This window comes from Crinia signifera, chromosome 4 (assembly GCF_055691185.1).
Source record: "Crinia signifera chromosome 4, ASM5569118v1, whole genome shotgun sequence".
NCBI classification, from domain to species: Eukaryota; Metazoa; Chordata; class Amphibia; order Anura; family Myobatrachidae; genus Crinia; species Crinia signifera.
This window is the reverse complement of record NC_139220.1, coordinates 156,331,713-156,349,055: the sequence shown is the minus strand read 5'-3', so window position 1 is coordinate 156,349,055 and position 17,343 is coordinate 156,331,713. Positions and strand designations below refer to the sequence as shown.

At 41.7% G+C, this 17,343-nt stretch overlaps 1 protein-coding gene across 1 annotated transcript in view; it reads left to right on the top strand.

Moving 5' to 3' along the window:
• AASS (aminoadipate-semialdehyde synthase) overlaps window positions 1-17,343 on the top strand; it is a 75,022-nt gene that overhangs the window by 30,892 nt on the left and 26,787 nt on the right. The window contains exons 3-9 of the mRNA XM_083182833.1: window positions 7,700-7,876; window positions 10,936-11,020; window positions 11,494-11,561; window positions 13,799-13,945; window positions 15,188-15,266; window positions 15,355-15,482; window positions 15,738-15,886. Of these exons, the coding sequence (XP_083038959.1) occupies window positions 7,700-7,876; window positions 10,936-11,020; window positions 11,494-11,561; window positions 13,799-13,945; window positions 15,188-15,266; window positions 15,355-15,482; window positions 15,738-15,886 (833 nt within the window). The remainder of the gene's footprint in view (window positions 1-7,699; window positions 7,877-10,935; window positions 11,021-11,493; window positions 11,562-13,798; window positions 13,946-15,187; window positions 15,267-15,354; window positions 15,483-15,737; window positions 15,887-17,343) is intronic.

Sequence of the window (17,343 nt, the reverse complement as noted above, 5' to 3'; positions counted from 1 at the left end):
AAATTGTGGTTTTATGTTAGGGGGGGTCTAACTAGGAGCATTACTGATTTCTTATTGGATACCATTAAAATAACTTATTAAATTCCAAATAAATTAATATAGAAGTACAGCATTATGGCACTTGCAATAAATACGTTAGAGTACATTTTTTTTAATTTATAAACCATAAAAAACAAAAAAAATAACAACTTTAACAAAGATAGCCCTACAGTTCACCTAAATAAGATGCCGAGGGAAAAATGGAGAACTGCTGTAAAAAAAGAAACCAGCAGGACTCGCAATTTGTGCATTGAATACACTTTTGGAGAGAGACACTAAAATCCCCATTGAACAGAAATGGTGAGAAGTGCAGGGTGAACTGAGTTGGCTCCGCAAAATATTTTTGGAGAAGCAACAGAGCTGAATACAGGGAAGCACAAAATAGGAGAGAAAAGTTCACCACTCTCCAAAAAACATGCACACTCACCGTTATTTACAGCGACATAGGAGCATTGAATACATGCCAATGACTCTAACCCTTTTTCTGTTTTACAGTTCAGTATTTAATGAACAATAAGGATCACACTATTCATTTAAAGGTTACCCAAACTGAACAATACATTACATCTGAATGGGAGCCCTAGAATATGCAGTGTTTGATTTTCCAGTGTAATCTCGGAGCTCTGTGTTCAAATCTAGCTTTTATGGTTATAAAATGTCAGTTTCTGAGGACCATTACTCGGACTGAGCGCAGTCACTCATTCATTTGTTTAAGAGTACTATTAATGCCCCAGTGTTTAATTTTGTATTTAGGGCCACCTATCTCAGCATTTATGTGTTTATTGGGCACTGTTGTTTTAGAACATGTTATATTCACAATGTCAGTCTTTTGTTTATTGAATTCAAGGCCACCTTTTTGTTTTCTTGTATCTTGTTTTCATTGTAATGCCTTGAAAGGAAAAAATGAGACTGAGATTATTCTTTCCATTTCAACACTGATTAACCTCCCTTTTAAATTAAACTTTTGATACCAGCACTTAAAATCTGAATCTGCTTTATTGGCCAGGTATACTTGCGTATACTAGGAATTAGATTTGGATTGCGGAACGTATTTACTGAGCTGTACAGCACCTAGGTAGCCATTCAGGGGCGCCGCTTGGTGATTGCAACAGCCAGATAGTTAGACAGTAAACAGTACAGATATAGGACGCCCACAGATATGCACTAGGCATATCCTGATGATGGACACAGACATAGGGAACATATATATATTTACTGGGCTGCACAACGACCAGGCAGCTGTTCATCTGCACCACTTGGTGGTTGCACCAGCCAAATAGGTAGACAATTAGAAACTGTATAGATATCGAATACGTATAGATACTGTATTCACAAGATGTATCCTGATGAGGGACACGGACATGGTGAACATATATTTACTGGGCTGTACAGCACCCAGGCAGCCATTCAGTGGCGCAACTTGGTGATTGCAACAGCCAGATAGGTAGCAAGTAAAAAACAGTACAGATATAGAACACTGTAGGGGAGACATGGGGTACATATTTTGGCTAGCGGCACAGATCCTAGGCAGCCACCAGCAGTGCCATCTTAACATTGCTACTCACAGGCAGCAGTGGAGGGGCTCAACAGCCCATCTCCCCTTCAGCACCCACAGGAGTTAGCTTGGATGGATCTAAAGGCTGTCCTGCTGAGGGGCTTGGGGGGTGGAGAGTCAGTGAGGCTGTGGGAGAGCCCGTTGGGGCTGGTGTTGGGCCCTCTCTGGGCCAATAGATTAGCAGTACCTGCTCTCATGGGGGCCGCTCCCACTGGGTTTGTACAGAGCTGGAGCATCGGGTGGGGGGCAGGCAGGCTCCCGCAGTCTACTGGAGGACAGCAGCTGCGGTCTGCAGGCCAGAAATCCCTTGTTACAGCCAGGTGGCGCAGCCTTGTGACGCCAGTAGATCATCTGGGGAATGGGGGGAGAGTACCGTTCGGTGGTGATCGGGTCATTCCAGGGCCACTGCCTGTCCTGGCCTGGGAGGTTTTTGCATCCTGTGATGGGGGACACTTGGCAGTCCTCCTTGGCGCTTCCATCCTCATATCCTGTCTGCCTTCTCTATCCACCTCCTCCGCCACCATCTAGGCCATGCTTCTGCCTCCACCATCTCTGCCACACTTCTGCTATACGTGCATGCAACCACCTCCGCCCTCCCACCGGGTGTAAATGCTGTGTACCCTGAGTCTGTAGGTTTGAAAAAAATGTTTCAGGTGTAAACAAAACTGTGAATTTATCCCTTTCACACATGGAGGCCACTACAGTGAACAGATAGCTTTTAAGTCAATATTGCTTATAGAAATATTTTTTTCCTACTTCATGGCAGCCCTTACTGTGGATAAATATATTCCTTACATCTCCCCTCCCCCCCAACGTAGACCGTATGTTTTTATTAATGATCTGCCCACTCTGGGTATATGATTGTGCACCTCCCCTTCCTCGCTCATCCTTCTTCTCTTTTTTTTTTTTTCTTTCTTTCCTGTTTCCTAGCGCAGCCTGTGGATGGGGTGGTGCCCTTAGTGAAGGCGGTGTGCAGCAGCATGATACGCCTGTAGCAGTGGTGAGCAGGCACTCTGTGCCCTGTGCTCACTGCTGGAAGCAAGTACAGCAAGTTCTTGTATCAGCTTCCGGAAGCACGGTTTGGGCCCGCTCTGGAAATTCCGGTGACACATAATCCATCCCAGGGAGCATTTTGGGGATTATCTCTGTGCAGGCATCTGACTAGTTAAAAGGGCTTTACTTCTGGGGGGGATCTATATATATACTTAGGCATATCTTGATTTCAACTAAGGCAGCCATAGGCCAACATTGGAAATCTCCAGTTGTACCTTCAATCTTGCATATTGCTAATACTACTCATAAACATTTCTTATTTGAGACAGCTAACGTTAAATACTCATCCTCAGCCTCGTCGATCCATATCAAATGGCTCAAATGGAGCGAACACAGAGAAACACGAGGCCTATCACTCTCCTATACTGAACCCTTAGATTTATCAGCCCTCTCCTCACCTCCACATTCCTCGGCTGAATAGTTCCATAATGGGTGCATGACCCCTCCTGGGGGTCAACGCAGTGTCCTTAATTACACTACAGCACACATTGGGATCCACCCCCTACCTTCCCCCATCCCTCTTGGGCCCCTTCCTATTCCTTCTCTCCTTCTCACCTCTTCTTTAATAAATATTAGTCTTGCTTATTTGACTGAAATTTAGCCAATTTTTCCATAGTGTATACTTTGATGTTAAGAGTTCTCCTTTTATCTGATTACTCGTATTTGTACATTAAGTTTCTACGCAAAATGTTTTCCTTTATTTCGTACTTGTGCAGGACTTAATAAAAATGTATTATTGAAAAAAAAAAAGGGCTTTACAATGGAGCCATGCAGCAGCTTGGATGAGCCTTCTCCCCAAAAGCCTCATAGGGCTGGTTCCTTCTCTTCTTTTTCATATAATTTGGGCTCTTTGTTAGCTCTGTTTCTTATTGCAGTGTGTCTGCTTCTGGAATGAAGACCTACAAGAAGAATAATTTGTATTGAGTTTGCCCTGCATGTGTTAAGTCCATTTGCTGGTGGTTAGGATGACACCTGCTACTAACAATACTAACCAATTGTTGGAATTAATGGAGTGGATGAAAAAAAAAATGTTTCTAAAGAGTACATTTTATGCAAGATTTAAGAGCTCACAGACTAGCTTGGACTGTGAATATGAAATGGTGTCTCCAGGGTATGTGCCAAAAGTGGAACTTGCAGGTCTATCATATGTATTTTTTTTGGGGGGGGGGGGGGGGGGGGGGGTTCTTTCCAGTGCATAACATTATGAAAGATCACTAAGACTACTATGCCCATTAAGGATTGTTCTAAGAGATTCTATGGATAAGAAAATTGAGGGTGCCTTGAATAATTTACACCTTTGCTACTGTTTTACTTAAATCAGGTCTTGGAATTGCCTCGGTTTCCAGAGCACTGAAGCTGTGGAGTTCTAGTTTATACAATTTCTGGAGACTCCATCCTGCAAAAAATCTGTAAAGAAGCGCTCTGTAACTATTCAAAGTGCAGGTTTTATTTTTATTTTTAAATATGTGTTTGTGAGGTCTCTCTAGACGTATTTTTCATCCAAGTCAACAATGTCGGGTCCTAGACAGAAGGGTTGTCTAGTTACGTTCATTGGTGGCAGTTACGCATTCTAAAAGTAGGCTTGTTACTCTTTCTTAGAAAGGATCATTGCTGTTTGGTAATAAATTGTAATCTATTTACTAACGAAGGTGGTACTTCTATTTCAGATGGGATGTTGCTATGGGCAGCCAATAAGATTTTATCTTTTTTTTTTTTTTTTTTTAGAAGTTGCTAAAAAAGTAGATGCTGATTGGTTGCCTATAGCAACATCCCATCTGAAATAGAACTCCCATCTTCATAAATAAACCCCTATGATTAAGAATGACTGGTGGGAAATCGGTTAGATTACCTCAGGATAGGTGTGGCGGTTTCCAAGTTCCATTTACTAAACAACAATTCAGAACTGAATGTAGTGTTCAGAGGTTACCTCCTAAGGAAATTCCTTCAGTTGACGATACCACCTACAGTGTGTATATATAGGGGAATAACATTTGGCTTTGAAGGAGAGTCTAAGAAATTGAATCTGCTCTGGAGCAGTAGAAAAAATATTCCCTTTGAGAGAGAGGTTTTATTCCCACCTATTTCAGGTAGAAAGGCTTTAGGGGGAATTAAGACAATATTAGATTGAAATTGATTCTAATCGGAGTAAGAGAGGGGATTTTTCTGGCCGCCTAAAGGAAGCCTCTTTTCCTATCCTTATCAAAGGGGACAGAATATGTAAGGTTCAGTGTAGGGGGTGACCATTTTCAGTTCACCTGTCATTCTTTTGTTTGGACCCTGGGGGAGTGCCCCCCCCCCCCCTCCAATAAAGCCCCCACACCTCCAGGGCACCCATGCTCAGGCTGAATCCAGTGCCCCTGGGTGGTAGGCACAGAGATTATCGTTATTACTTTTTTTTTTCAACACCTGCTTTTACTCCGTCAGATTGCCGGTTTGCTGGACCCAGGGTATTAAAAATGGCCCTTTCACACCACGCGCTCACCAAGGTGGACTGGGCAAACCCACAGGGTCAACCTGGGAGTACAATGGCCCCATACAGCGGTGTTCTATCAATGGCATAGCCATTCGTAACATCCAAATTTGGCTTACCTGGTCATATATACTTATGGCAGACCAGCTGCATTCGACTGATTTTGTTGTTTCAAATTTGTTTTGACGCTATTATGGCTTGCGCATGTGCAGTCATTTCATAATTTAACAGATCTCAAATTCGCACATCTGGGGTATTGAAAATTCTTCCATTTTGGACCAAAATGTGGAAAAAGCAAAGCACTTTCCGGATGCACTGTACCTCTAGATTCTTATCTTGTTTCCCTTTCACACCAGCCTTAATTCCCGGTTTGGGCCTGGGAACAACCCGCGACTAGCGCTGGTTTGTAAGGTTACCGGGCCAAAATCCCAGGAAAATTTGTCAGGATTTCAACCCTGCTATTTAGAGGGTTGTTCCCTGGTTTAAACCTGTAGTCCTGGTCAGTGTGAAAGGGGTAGGGGTACTCACCTGGGTTGCCGGTCCTCGGTGTGTGCGGTCAGGCCAGGGATCCACACAGGTGGTGGGCACAGATGGTGGATGAAAATTACGCAGCTCTCAGTCTCCCTCACTGCTGCCGGAGAGCTGCTTCATCTGCACCTGCCACCTGTGTGGATCGCTGGCCTACACCGAGGACCAGAAACCGGGGTGAGTTCTGTTCACCGCCTCCGCTGCCATCCAAGCTCCTGGCCGCTTCCTGCCTGCCTCCTCCCCACACCAGAAAATGCAGGGACATTTCTGGTGTGAAAGGGGCCAACCCGGCAATGCCCCGGGATGATCCCAGGTAGGTCCCTGCATTTTCTGGTGTGAAAGGGGTATTCTGCAAATGTAGTGCATGCTCTGCCTGTGCACTGTTATATGTGTTTTCCATTTCTATTTGGAAAGCTATAAAATAAAATGTTTTTTGAGTGTCACAATCAATGCCTATTTGGACAAGAAATATTACAGTGTGACCCATACACGGTGTTCCCTACTTTTATTACACTCACTATCTGTTTTCTATGCACATACCTTTATTTTAAAAGTATCCTAATTTTCATACTGCAATATTTCCCATAATGCCCCTTTTTCCATGGTGATGTTATAATGGAGTACAGCATTTATGTGCATTGCTTGCACCTTGTTGTCTTCATCAAGCCACTGAATCATAGTACTCTGTGGATATGATACAGTAAGTCTTGGGGCAGTATTCAATGAGGCCAATTCGCCATGTTTTATGGCGAATTTGTGCTATTTTCGCGTTGGAAGGTGATTATTTTTTTTTTGTGTCAGAAAGTGAATCACCCTATTCAATGTGCACTTTTTGCCGTCTTTCTAAGTGATTTTCGCCGTGTAGCAAATCGCCATCTTTTCATGGTGAAGTGGAATGTGAACTTTTAAAATAAAATAAAGTTGGTTTTTTTACATTTGGTGTCAAAAAATCAGGAATTTTATTCTGTGAATGGGCATGTTATTTTTATTTATGCGCTTATAGCACATAAATATATTTAATAAAAAAAATTATTATTATTTTTTCTTTTTAAACTTAACAGCCAGCAGGGACCCGAGAGCCGCTCATTAGATATTCATATATTCACTGCTCCCGATCATTACATATGCACGATCAGGAGCAGTGAATACCCGGTCCCCTGCTGGCTCTCCTGAGGTGCAGCTTGTGCTGCCTGGGTCCCTTGTGCCCTCCCTTCCTCCACATACGTTCTGGGGCAGGCAGGGAGACTTCCATTTACCTGCCTGCCGCCGTCCCCTAGCTCCCTGCAGGACGCAGCAGGGGTTAAGATTCGCCGTCAGGGGCAGCGAGTCCCTGCGATGTTGAATATGGGGATAGCAGGGGGACAGCGAGGCTCCGGAACACGGCGACTGTGCAGCGAATCCTAAACAGGATTCGCTGCACGCCACGATAATGTTCATTGAATACTGCCCTTGGAGTGGACCTCCCCATGAATAATTATGTATTATAGGGTCAACAGTGTTAAGGTTGACATGGAAATGGTTAATACAAGCAAAAGATCACGTGAAAAGGGCAATATTAGTCAATGTCGACATGGACCCCAATTAGTGTATACGTACCCTCACACTTTACAGTTCCCAATTGTAGTGCACATGGGTTGTCAGGCTAATGCTGGCCATACATGCGCTCGGTGCTTAACTAGCACGGATCACATTGCATTGCCTGTGCATGCAATGCGATGCCATGTGATGAAAACTATGTGCAAGCACATACTTTTTGTACTGTGCGATGAGGTGCCGCGGGAGCGCGCACCTCAAAGCACATAACGCACAGCCCGCATCGCAGCGTGTATGGGCTTTTATAAGACTGATGTAGGGCATGCTAGGATGTGTGTTTCAACCCCTGAAGGGCCAAAGAATCCTTATCCCTGGTGTGAAGGATGGACTTACTGAATAGGTCTGAGCTGCCAGTTAGCTACGGGGTAACTCTGTGATTAAATGGATATGTCCTTTGTGCTGTAAATTCCTTTGGTGACCTGAATTATGTTTTTGTGACCAGTGTATATTTTTACTTTTAGGAATATATCAAAGCAGGTGGAATTATTCAGGAGGATATCTCAGATGCTTCACTTATTGTGGGTGTGAAGAGACCACCAGAGGAGAAACTCATTCCTGCAAAAACATACGCTTTCTTTTCACACACCATAAAAGCTCAAGAGGCAAATATGTCCTTGCTAGATGAAATTCTGAAACGTGTAAGTAACAACCTCCTTTCTTTGCCATTATAGTAAATAATGCACGTTTTGGGCCTTATTCAGATCTAATCCCTGTATAAATTTATTCTCAAAATGGGCAAAACCATGTGCACTGCAGGTGGGTTAAATGTAACCTGTATAGAGAGAGTTACATTTGGGTGGGGTGTGTTGAAACTGAAATCTAAATTGCAGTGTAAAAATAATGCAGCCAGTTTTTGCCCTGCACAGAAACAAAATAACTCGCCCAAATCTAACTATCTATATACATGTTTCATTTGCACCACCTGCAGTGCCCATGGTTTTGCCCATTTTGAGAACAAATTTGTACTGTGATCAGATCTGAATAAGGGCCTTTATGTATACATTTCCAATGGGTGTCTTACTATGGCTAGGGATAGGGGATCACGTGGCTATCTAAAGTTTCTATTTTCAGTATTAGTGCGTCCTTCAGTTATACAAAAGTTTTTATGGTGCTTCCTCATCTTCCACCGCTTAAGCTACAGATTTTATGGAGTGTATGGCGCACCACCCTGGGTCCATGCACCCTCCTATGTCCACACCACTGTCTATTAACTTTAGTAAAGTTGTGTCAAGCGAAGCGAGCCACCGAGCCTGAAGCGTGGTGAGTGAACATATTCTGAAAGTGGCTAACTTAACTGGCGTAAGTGGTGGCCGCAAAGATGAGGAAGTACCGTTTTTATATGTAATAAACTAGCTGGAGTACCCGGTGTTGCCCGGCATTTTAAGCATGTTTGTTTACAAAAATCATTGTAAATATTAAACACCATATAAATAACATTAGTAGTTTCATTCATTTAGGTTAAAGAGCAGCACATTATGCATCTCCTGATATACTCTGTGCTGCTGGTGGACCCTGCTACTGCCACTATATAACTCTGTGTGTGTGTTCATGCTATCTCCATTCCCCTCCTCACATCATGTCACTGTCCCTGTTACATGCAGCTCTATCATCCCTGACATATCATGCATGTCCTGATAGTCTGTGCTGCTGCCTCACCCTTAGGGGTGCTAGGGGTCTTACCCCCACAATGTTTGTTCACATATTGTGAGTCATATGTGTACCATGTTTTGTGTAAATTGGAGTTATGCTGTCTGCCAGCAGAGTTATTCCAGCAAAGTTATGCTGTCTGCTGGAATACTCTGTGCTGCTGCCCCACCCCTAAGGGTACTAGGGGTGTATTACCCCATATTATTTGTTCACAGATTGTAATTGTTGTGTGTGCCTTTGGTGTAAATTGCTCCAATAATTCCAGAGTTGCTGTCTGCTGAAATACTCTGCTGGTGCCTCTCACCCCTAGAGGTGCTAGGGGTGTCTTACCCCAACAGTGTTTGTTCTCATATTGTAAGTAGTATTTGTACCAAATTTGGTGTAAATTGCTGCAGTCATTCCAGAGTTATGCTGGAACATACATATTTCCAGATAAGTGTAACTTATTTCACTACACAGTGTTCCTCCACTGGTGCTCAAACAAAATACATACTATATATCCCCTTTAGAGGATGAACATCTCCTCTTCTCTGCCTCTCTAGTAAATATGGACGTGTGAGTAGTCAAGCATATATTTCCACGGACAATGAATCCAATATAGTCACCTGGATGTGATCCCTTTACCAGATATTCAGAGAGGGGCAATAGCGTACTTCCCTTGTTAGGGAGAGGTGTCCCCTCTTCTCCGCCTCTCTGATATCGAAATTCATAAATCTGGTCCTACACAGCTATTATACGCTGTGGTTGCTCCAGACCACTAATGGAATGTTCACATGTAAAAAGATTGAGCATAATTAAATGTAACTCTATTCAATATGATAGAAAAGCATACATGAACAAATATACAATATGCCTGGCTCCAGATAAGGGGAGGATTACCAGATTTGGTGGAGAACTTGACAAGACAATATTCTCAAAAGCGTTTGGTATAGGATGGTACACCTGGTTACTGGCATCGAATAAGAGCTAGATAGTCCTGGTAATGGTCTCCTCTAAATGGGTCTGGGTTAGGTACTTAGATGCATTTCAATCCTACTCCGGTCTTTCTCAAAGAGATTTCAGATGTGTGTGCATACAATGCATCAATAGGAGTCTTTATTTATAGGGCTTGTACCCAATCAATAGTCCGTGTTATGCACAAAATAGGATAACGGTCAATGCACTTGTTTTTATTTACGAAGCTGGAGATTGTGATCTGTACCAGCAATTCTGTACACTTTACATTTTATATTCTATGTTTCCATTAAATTGTATTGTACTTCACTATATGTGATCATTTCTTCCCCTATACATGGTATTGAAATTACGCCACCGTTGGGAGGAGCCATACAGCGCCTGTTGGTTATGTATTAATTTTCTTGTACACAGGGAATAGATAAAATGTCTGCTGGGAACATGGCAATTCCGACAAAAGGCCGCATATAATTAAATTGAGTTACACTATATTGTGCTCACTCTCTTTTTACATGTGAACATACCATTTTCGGTCTGGAGCAACCACAGCATATAATATCTGCGTAGGACCATATTTATGAATTTCGATATCCGAAAGTGGAGAGGAAACACCTCTCCTCCTTAACAAGGGAATTATGGTATTGCCCCTCTCTGAATATCTGGTGAAGGGATCACATCCAGCTGATTGTGTTCGATTGATTGTCCTTGAAAATATATGCTTGTCTACCCACACCTCCATGTTTACTAGAGAGGCAGAGAAGAGGGAACGTGCACACATTGTTCTATGCAAATTCAATCTCTAGGGTATCAAAAGAACTACTACAAGGCACAAGCTTTGTCAGCCACCAATATAATTAGCCATTGCTGACTGCCCTTTTTACCCATCAATTGTACATCTGGAAAAAGGCTCCACAGGCATCAGCTTAGTTGCATATTACTGTCATCACCTGAATATGATGTGAAAGTACAAGTGGTTACTCAACGTGGACATAAGTGGTCTCTGAACATCTTGGCCATGTTATTCTATTCTTCTTATACTCTCCCTTTTGAATGTATTGGTTACTACCATATGACAAGCATTGATGTGTTTTTATAGGAAATTCGGCTGATTGATTACGAGAAAATGGTGGATCATCGAGGAATGCGAGTAGTGGCCTTTGGACAATGGGCTGGTGTTGCAGGTAAATTTTATGATCGTTTACCAAATTGTTAACATGATACTGTATGCTACTATGCCCACATTATCCCTCCGCTGCATATTGCACTATTACAGTTAGACCTGATTCCACCCCCCTTTGAAGTCCTCCGGAAGCTTCCCTGGAGGGCTACATACGATTTGGCACTTGATGTGCCATTTTCTACATGTGCTAAATCAGACTAACTGACCTGGATCGATCGATCTATTTATTTATTTTGATTGTATTCGGTCAGTAGGAGATGTCAAAATTGTTGGATTTCCCTGACATCAGCAGAATGGTGGATTGGGGCAGATGTATAGGCCACATAAGGTCCAATACAGTGCTAAAGGAAAATGTAAGATAGTAGCTGCTGTGTAGGTGTCCCGTTTCCAAATAAGAAACAAAAACTATAAAATGTTAGTGTAAGGCAAATAATAGTCTCCAACTGATGCATATTTTTTACTGCCTCCATTCAGGAATAATAAACATGCTTCATGGTTTAGGCCTGAGATTTCTTGCACTGGGACATCACACCCCTTTCATGGTAAGTTTACATCTGACATTTCAAAGTATTTGTTGAACTGCAAACTATTTGCAAGATAAAGTACTTATAATTCAACTCATAGAAGGTTCTATGCAAATGAAAAAGTATCAGACGTGTGTGTGTGTTTACACAAAGGGTTTTTCTGGATTGACAGTGCGCTGGGTCGCTGCCTTAAGTAGTGTTGGAAAGTATGAATCACCTTACATACAAAGCACAAATCCAAACACGAGAAATACCAACACTGTCCTCTAGGCGCTGCTCAACAGGGGTTTTCTCCACAGGTTCATAGGACAAATACCCAAAAATACAAAAGAAACCAAAAACAACAATAGTGTGATATTGTTATGGTAGACTCTCCACAATCCTAGATCAGTATATTCCAATCCTTAATGGACATAGGGGGACTCGTACCCTTTCAGTTGGTCTACTTTTTAGGGTAGACTTAAATAGCTTGCATGGGGGCGGTCAAATCACTGTATGATTCCCACGTGGTCCACTCTTTCACTTGTAGCATATGAAATAAAAAAGCTGGTATAGTGTAATACCGCTTTATTCACATACAATTTAAAATACATACAGCAGTGATTTGAAACATAGGACTCTCACCGAGCAGTATTGTCCACACAGAAAATGTAGACAACAAAGGCAGAAGGTATAACACAGGTGTCCCTGCAGCCTCTTCTGATGTAAAGTCCAAAGTTCCTTGCCCTCCACGGCCAACGCGTTTCCTGACCACAATGGTCTCTTTGTCAAGGCACTTTGGACTTTACATCAGAAGAGGCTGCAGGGACGCCTGTGTTATACCTTCTGCCTTTGTTGTCTACATTTTCTGTGTGGACAATACTGCTCGGTGAGAGTCCTGTGTTTCAAATCCCTGCTGTATGTATTTTAAATTGTATGTGAATAAAGCGGTATTACACTATACCAGCTTTTTTTATTTCATATGCTACAAGTGAAAGAGTGGACCACGTGGGAATCATAAAGTGATTTGACCGCCCCCATGCAAGCTATTTAAGTCTACCCTAAAAAGTAGACCAACTGAAAGGGTACGAGTCCCCCTATGTCCATTAAGGATTGGAATATACTGATCTAGGATTGTGGAGAGTCTACCATAACAATATCACACTATTGTTGTTTTTTTTTTCTTTTGTATTTTTGGGTATTTGTCCTATGAACCTGTGGAGAAAACCCCTGTTCAGCAGCGCCTAGAGGACAGTGTCGGTATTTCTCTTGTTTGGATGTGTGTGTGTGTGTGTGTGTGTATATGTGTATATATATATATATATATATATATATATATATATATATAGTGTTATATTAATAACTATATCATAGTCACAAAGCAATGAGACAAAGGTGTCTCAAGAGACTGATTAATTATATATTCAACACTTCTATGTCTTTGTGTCAATGCAGCGGCCACAGCTTGTTTTGTTTTCACTGACAAATACCGTTGTTCTTTGTATACGGATTTCTTCTCCGTCAAATTAGTCCTACACCTAGCATCTATAAGGCATATGGTTGCACGTCACTGATGAGTGTATTTGTCACAGGTGTATTATTTATTGAAATAGGATGCATATTTTGAGTGCGAGATTCTCAGCATGGCATTTGGCGTGCAGAAAGTCAAAGTGGACACTGATTTTTTGTTAAATTCTTGTAATAATAATTAATTATGTTCTATGTCCTTCTCCCTAGTTTGATTGATCCATTAGCACCGTGTGCATTAATTTTGAGCATGATTTCTAAAATAATTACCCTTTTAATGCTCGATGTACCATTGCCCTTACTTACCATGGTCCCTCAGTCAATAGTGCAGACCTGCAGTTGGAGAGAGACCATGCCACTGTGTTGCATCTCCATACTGCCAGTCCCTTGGCGTTGGTGCTTGTAATGTGTCCTCTTTGGCGTGGTGCCCCATGTGGCTCTTTTGGTAAACGGCCCTTGAGTCCTAGATGCCTACATGAAATTTCTTGTTGAACAGAGAAGGGTCTTGTGTGGTGGCAGTAGTCTAAACATTTTCAATTTTGCATTTGTGTAAAATAATAAAATGTGACTGAAGATCTACTAGTCGTTAAATAGAATACCCTGACATGTTTAATTTCTTAAGGAATAATAGGGACACACAACTAGAGGACGAATGTAAAGGGTTTTAATAAAAATGTCTAATTCCACCAAAGTTCTCCTGTAAGTGTATGCTTTAGCCGCATTCTGATTATGCAATTCTTTTTATTTAGCACATTGGGATGGCCCATAACTACAGAAACAGCAGTCAGGCTGTGCAAGCCGTGAGGGATGCAGGATATGAAATATCTCTTGGTTTGATGCCGAAATCTATTGGGCCCGTGACCTTTGTGTTCACAGGCACTGGCAATGTTTCAAAGGTAAGACCATTAGAAAGGCCATTTATAAAGAGGCACAAGTGCTTAGAAGTATTCAGTTATCTGGTTTACAGTATAGACAACACACAATGAGTTGTCCAATGTTCATGAATCACATTGGCGTTTCATAGGACAATTTCATTATGGAAAATCTGAAAACCTTATTCCAGAAAGCTGGGAAAAAAGCTGTGTAACACACACACAAAAACCAATCCGACAATTGTTTAAAGGTGCCCATACACGGTACAATTATTGTATACAATACCGCATCTCATCGGATTGCATAGGTTTTGCAATAAGATGAGATCTATTACAAAATGTATGTGCTGCACATACTTTTTGTACTAGATCTCCTCTCCTCTCATTGCGATGAGATGCGATATTGTATACAATAATTGTACTGTGTATGGACACCTTTTAGCTTGCAAAGTGTAAGTGAAAAGTGCCAGTAAGTAGGTGATTGGCAGTGTTACAGTACCACATTTTACTGCCACGGTTTCCATGATTTGGGACTATATTGGTGGATATCCATTTATACTTGCCTACTCTCGCAGAATGGCATGGAGGCTCCCAGTTACCTGGAAGAGTGGAAATGTCTACTGGGTGCAGCCCTGACATGCCACCCAGCTGCCCACTTACTGAGCGAAGTGGGCAGGCATGGCTGCTGATGTAATTCGAGCTGAAACACATCATGGTAGTCATGCGCCCCCTGCTGCACAATGCCTGTAATATCTGCACTGTATAATGGTGCTGTTGCCACAACAATGTGTTCCCCATGTAGAGCCTTCAGTGATGAGTCACACACCCACCCTGCCCCCTATGTTATATTGCACTGCCCCCAATGCGCCAACCTGACTGCTGCCTCCCAGAGGTGCAGCCAGAATGTTGGTGATGGCAGCAAAGTATTTTTATTATAATGGCACCCGGCATCATTTAGTCACAATTACAAGCAGTCTTTTTTTCTTCTTTTTTTCCATTTTTATTCCACCTACTGTCACCTGTGTTAGGAAAATGGTGTATGTGCAAAGACTATAAGGGTTATTCCATTTAGATTTTATGCAGAATTAAAGGAAGAAAAGCTAAAAAAAAAATCATGACTTAAAATCCTCAATGTAATTCTCTGTGTGGTGCATTCGATGTAGCATGTTTTTAACATCTCCCAATATAAATTGGATGTCCCTTATAGACAGACAAGCTGTGGGCAATAATTTAGCTGTAACTCTGCAGTGTATTTTATCTTGTTAGGGAGCACAAGAAATGTTTAATGAACTTCCAACTGAGTTTGTTGAACCTCATGAACTGAAAGAAGTTTCCAAGACTGGAGGTACAGTACTGCAAATCTCTTGCCAGACTGTTTTTGTTGGACAGACGATAACTGTTTTAAAGAGCTCATTCTCTCAACTTCCTACTAGATCTCAGGAAAGTGTATGCAACAGTATTAAGCCGTCACCACCACCTTGTAAGGAAAACTGATGGAGTATATGACCCATTAGAGTATGAAAAGAATCCGGAGCTCTACACTTCCCGCTTTAACACTGATGTAAGACTAACTTCCGCTTTCAACATAACATGTTTATTTTGCGTTAAAATCTTCTTGAACATATGTCTGCAGCTCTGAGTTCAATTAGAAACTGTAAGTGTTGCCCAGTGTGCTAATTTCCGTTTACAGTCATTTAACTGCATCCAGCTTAATGTGGCTTATGTGTTGCCCAAAAAATATCACTCGGTGATCTTTCTAACACCCTACCATATTGTGTGGTCTGTTTGTTTTTTTTTTTTTTTTTTCTTAAAAAAGATTGCGCCTTACACAACATGTTTGATTAATGGAATATACTGGGATCCGCATACACCCCGTTTACTAAATAGACAAGATGCGCAGAGGCTGTTGGCTCCCGTGAAGTCGACTTCAATTGCCACAGAGGGATGCCCCCGACTTCCACACAAGTAGGCACTGCTGCTGTTACCTAATCTGATTTTATTTGTTCATTATGTGAGGATTTTGTAGTAGTTTAGCTGATGTTACTGTGAAGGGGTGTACACACACACACACACAGCAGGCAGGCAAAGCTATTTTGGCTAAGCCCATGTGAATTTTGACTAGGCCGATTTGGCCATAGACAAAATACACTGTGTGTGCAGCTTAGTCAAAATTGCCTTGCCTGCACAGTCTACTTGGCCAGGGCATAGCAATGCCGCAGGTCTGCGCATTACTATCACCTGCAGTGTACACATGGTGCGATTCGGTCATACCTTGCTAGGTAATTTTGATTTATCTAGTCAAAATTGCATAGCACATTGTGTAGGCTTAAGCACAAGGATTTATTAAGGGTCCTCTGTAAATGGGATTTGCATCTGTGTTTTTTATGTTGTAATTAGAAAGAGTATCTGACACATAGATTAAGACAGTGGTTCCCAAACATTTTTTTAATCCCAGCACCCAGAAGTATTCAAATTTTCTTTTTTTTTTTAATGGCACCCCTGAGCCAAATGTTTCTGAATGAGAAAGTTAGAAAATATCAAATTAAGTTAATTGTGTTTATTACAGTATGTCATCCTTAGGTTTAACTAAGGACAGGATTCACTTCACATAGTTTATGATATTGGTAGCTACTAGCTCTGGCTTTGCCTATTACAGTGACTATAAAAAATTAGCATTGGTCCTGGGCCACTAACCCAATGCAAACCTGCAAGTGTTCTGAGGCACCCCAGGGTGCTACATCTGCCCCACCTGCAGTGCACATGGTTCTGCCCATTATTAGAACAAATTTGTCTTGTGATCAGGTCTGAATTAGGCCCATATTTTTTAGATTGTCTAATATAGCTTGGATAAGCTTAACCTAGCCTCAGAGTATTTTATTGCTTCTGAGTGACATCCTTACTGGAGATTTGGATTTAATAAATTGGAGTGGCACCAGAGTGGGCTGTGTTGATTCAGTGTGGACTGCTAGACTGTGTGGAGAAATCATCCCAATGCATTTCGTCAACATAACTTCATCAGGGGCAAGATTCTAGAGCCATTTGTACAGTGGCTTACTTTACTGGAATGTGAGCCTTAATTTGAAAAGGTATACATACCCGTACAGTGTGAAGGGGATTGGAATTTTAATGATGAATGGGTCTCGTAATCGAAGCAATAAATGGGTCCCTATGGACTCCTTAATATTGTGAAAGTTCAAATGGTATCTGTAAATATTTCATCATAACTATATATAATACGCATGGAGGGGAGCATGTTTAATAAAAAACTACAATAATGGTAGTACATACCAGATGTTGTGCAAAAAAACAGCATCATTTGCACATTCAAGAAGGAAACTGCAAATATTAGCATTTTTCAAAACGGGGCCAGTCTAAGGAATAAACCAAAAATGATGAGTTGCTCATTAACATAGGTAATATAT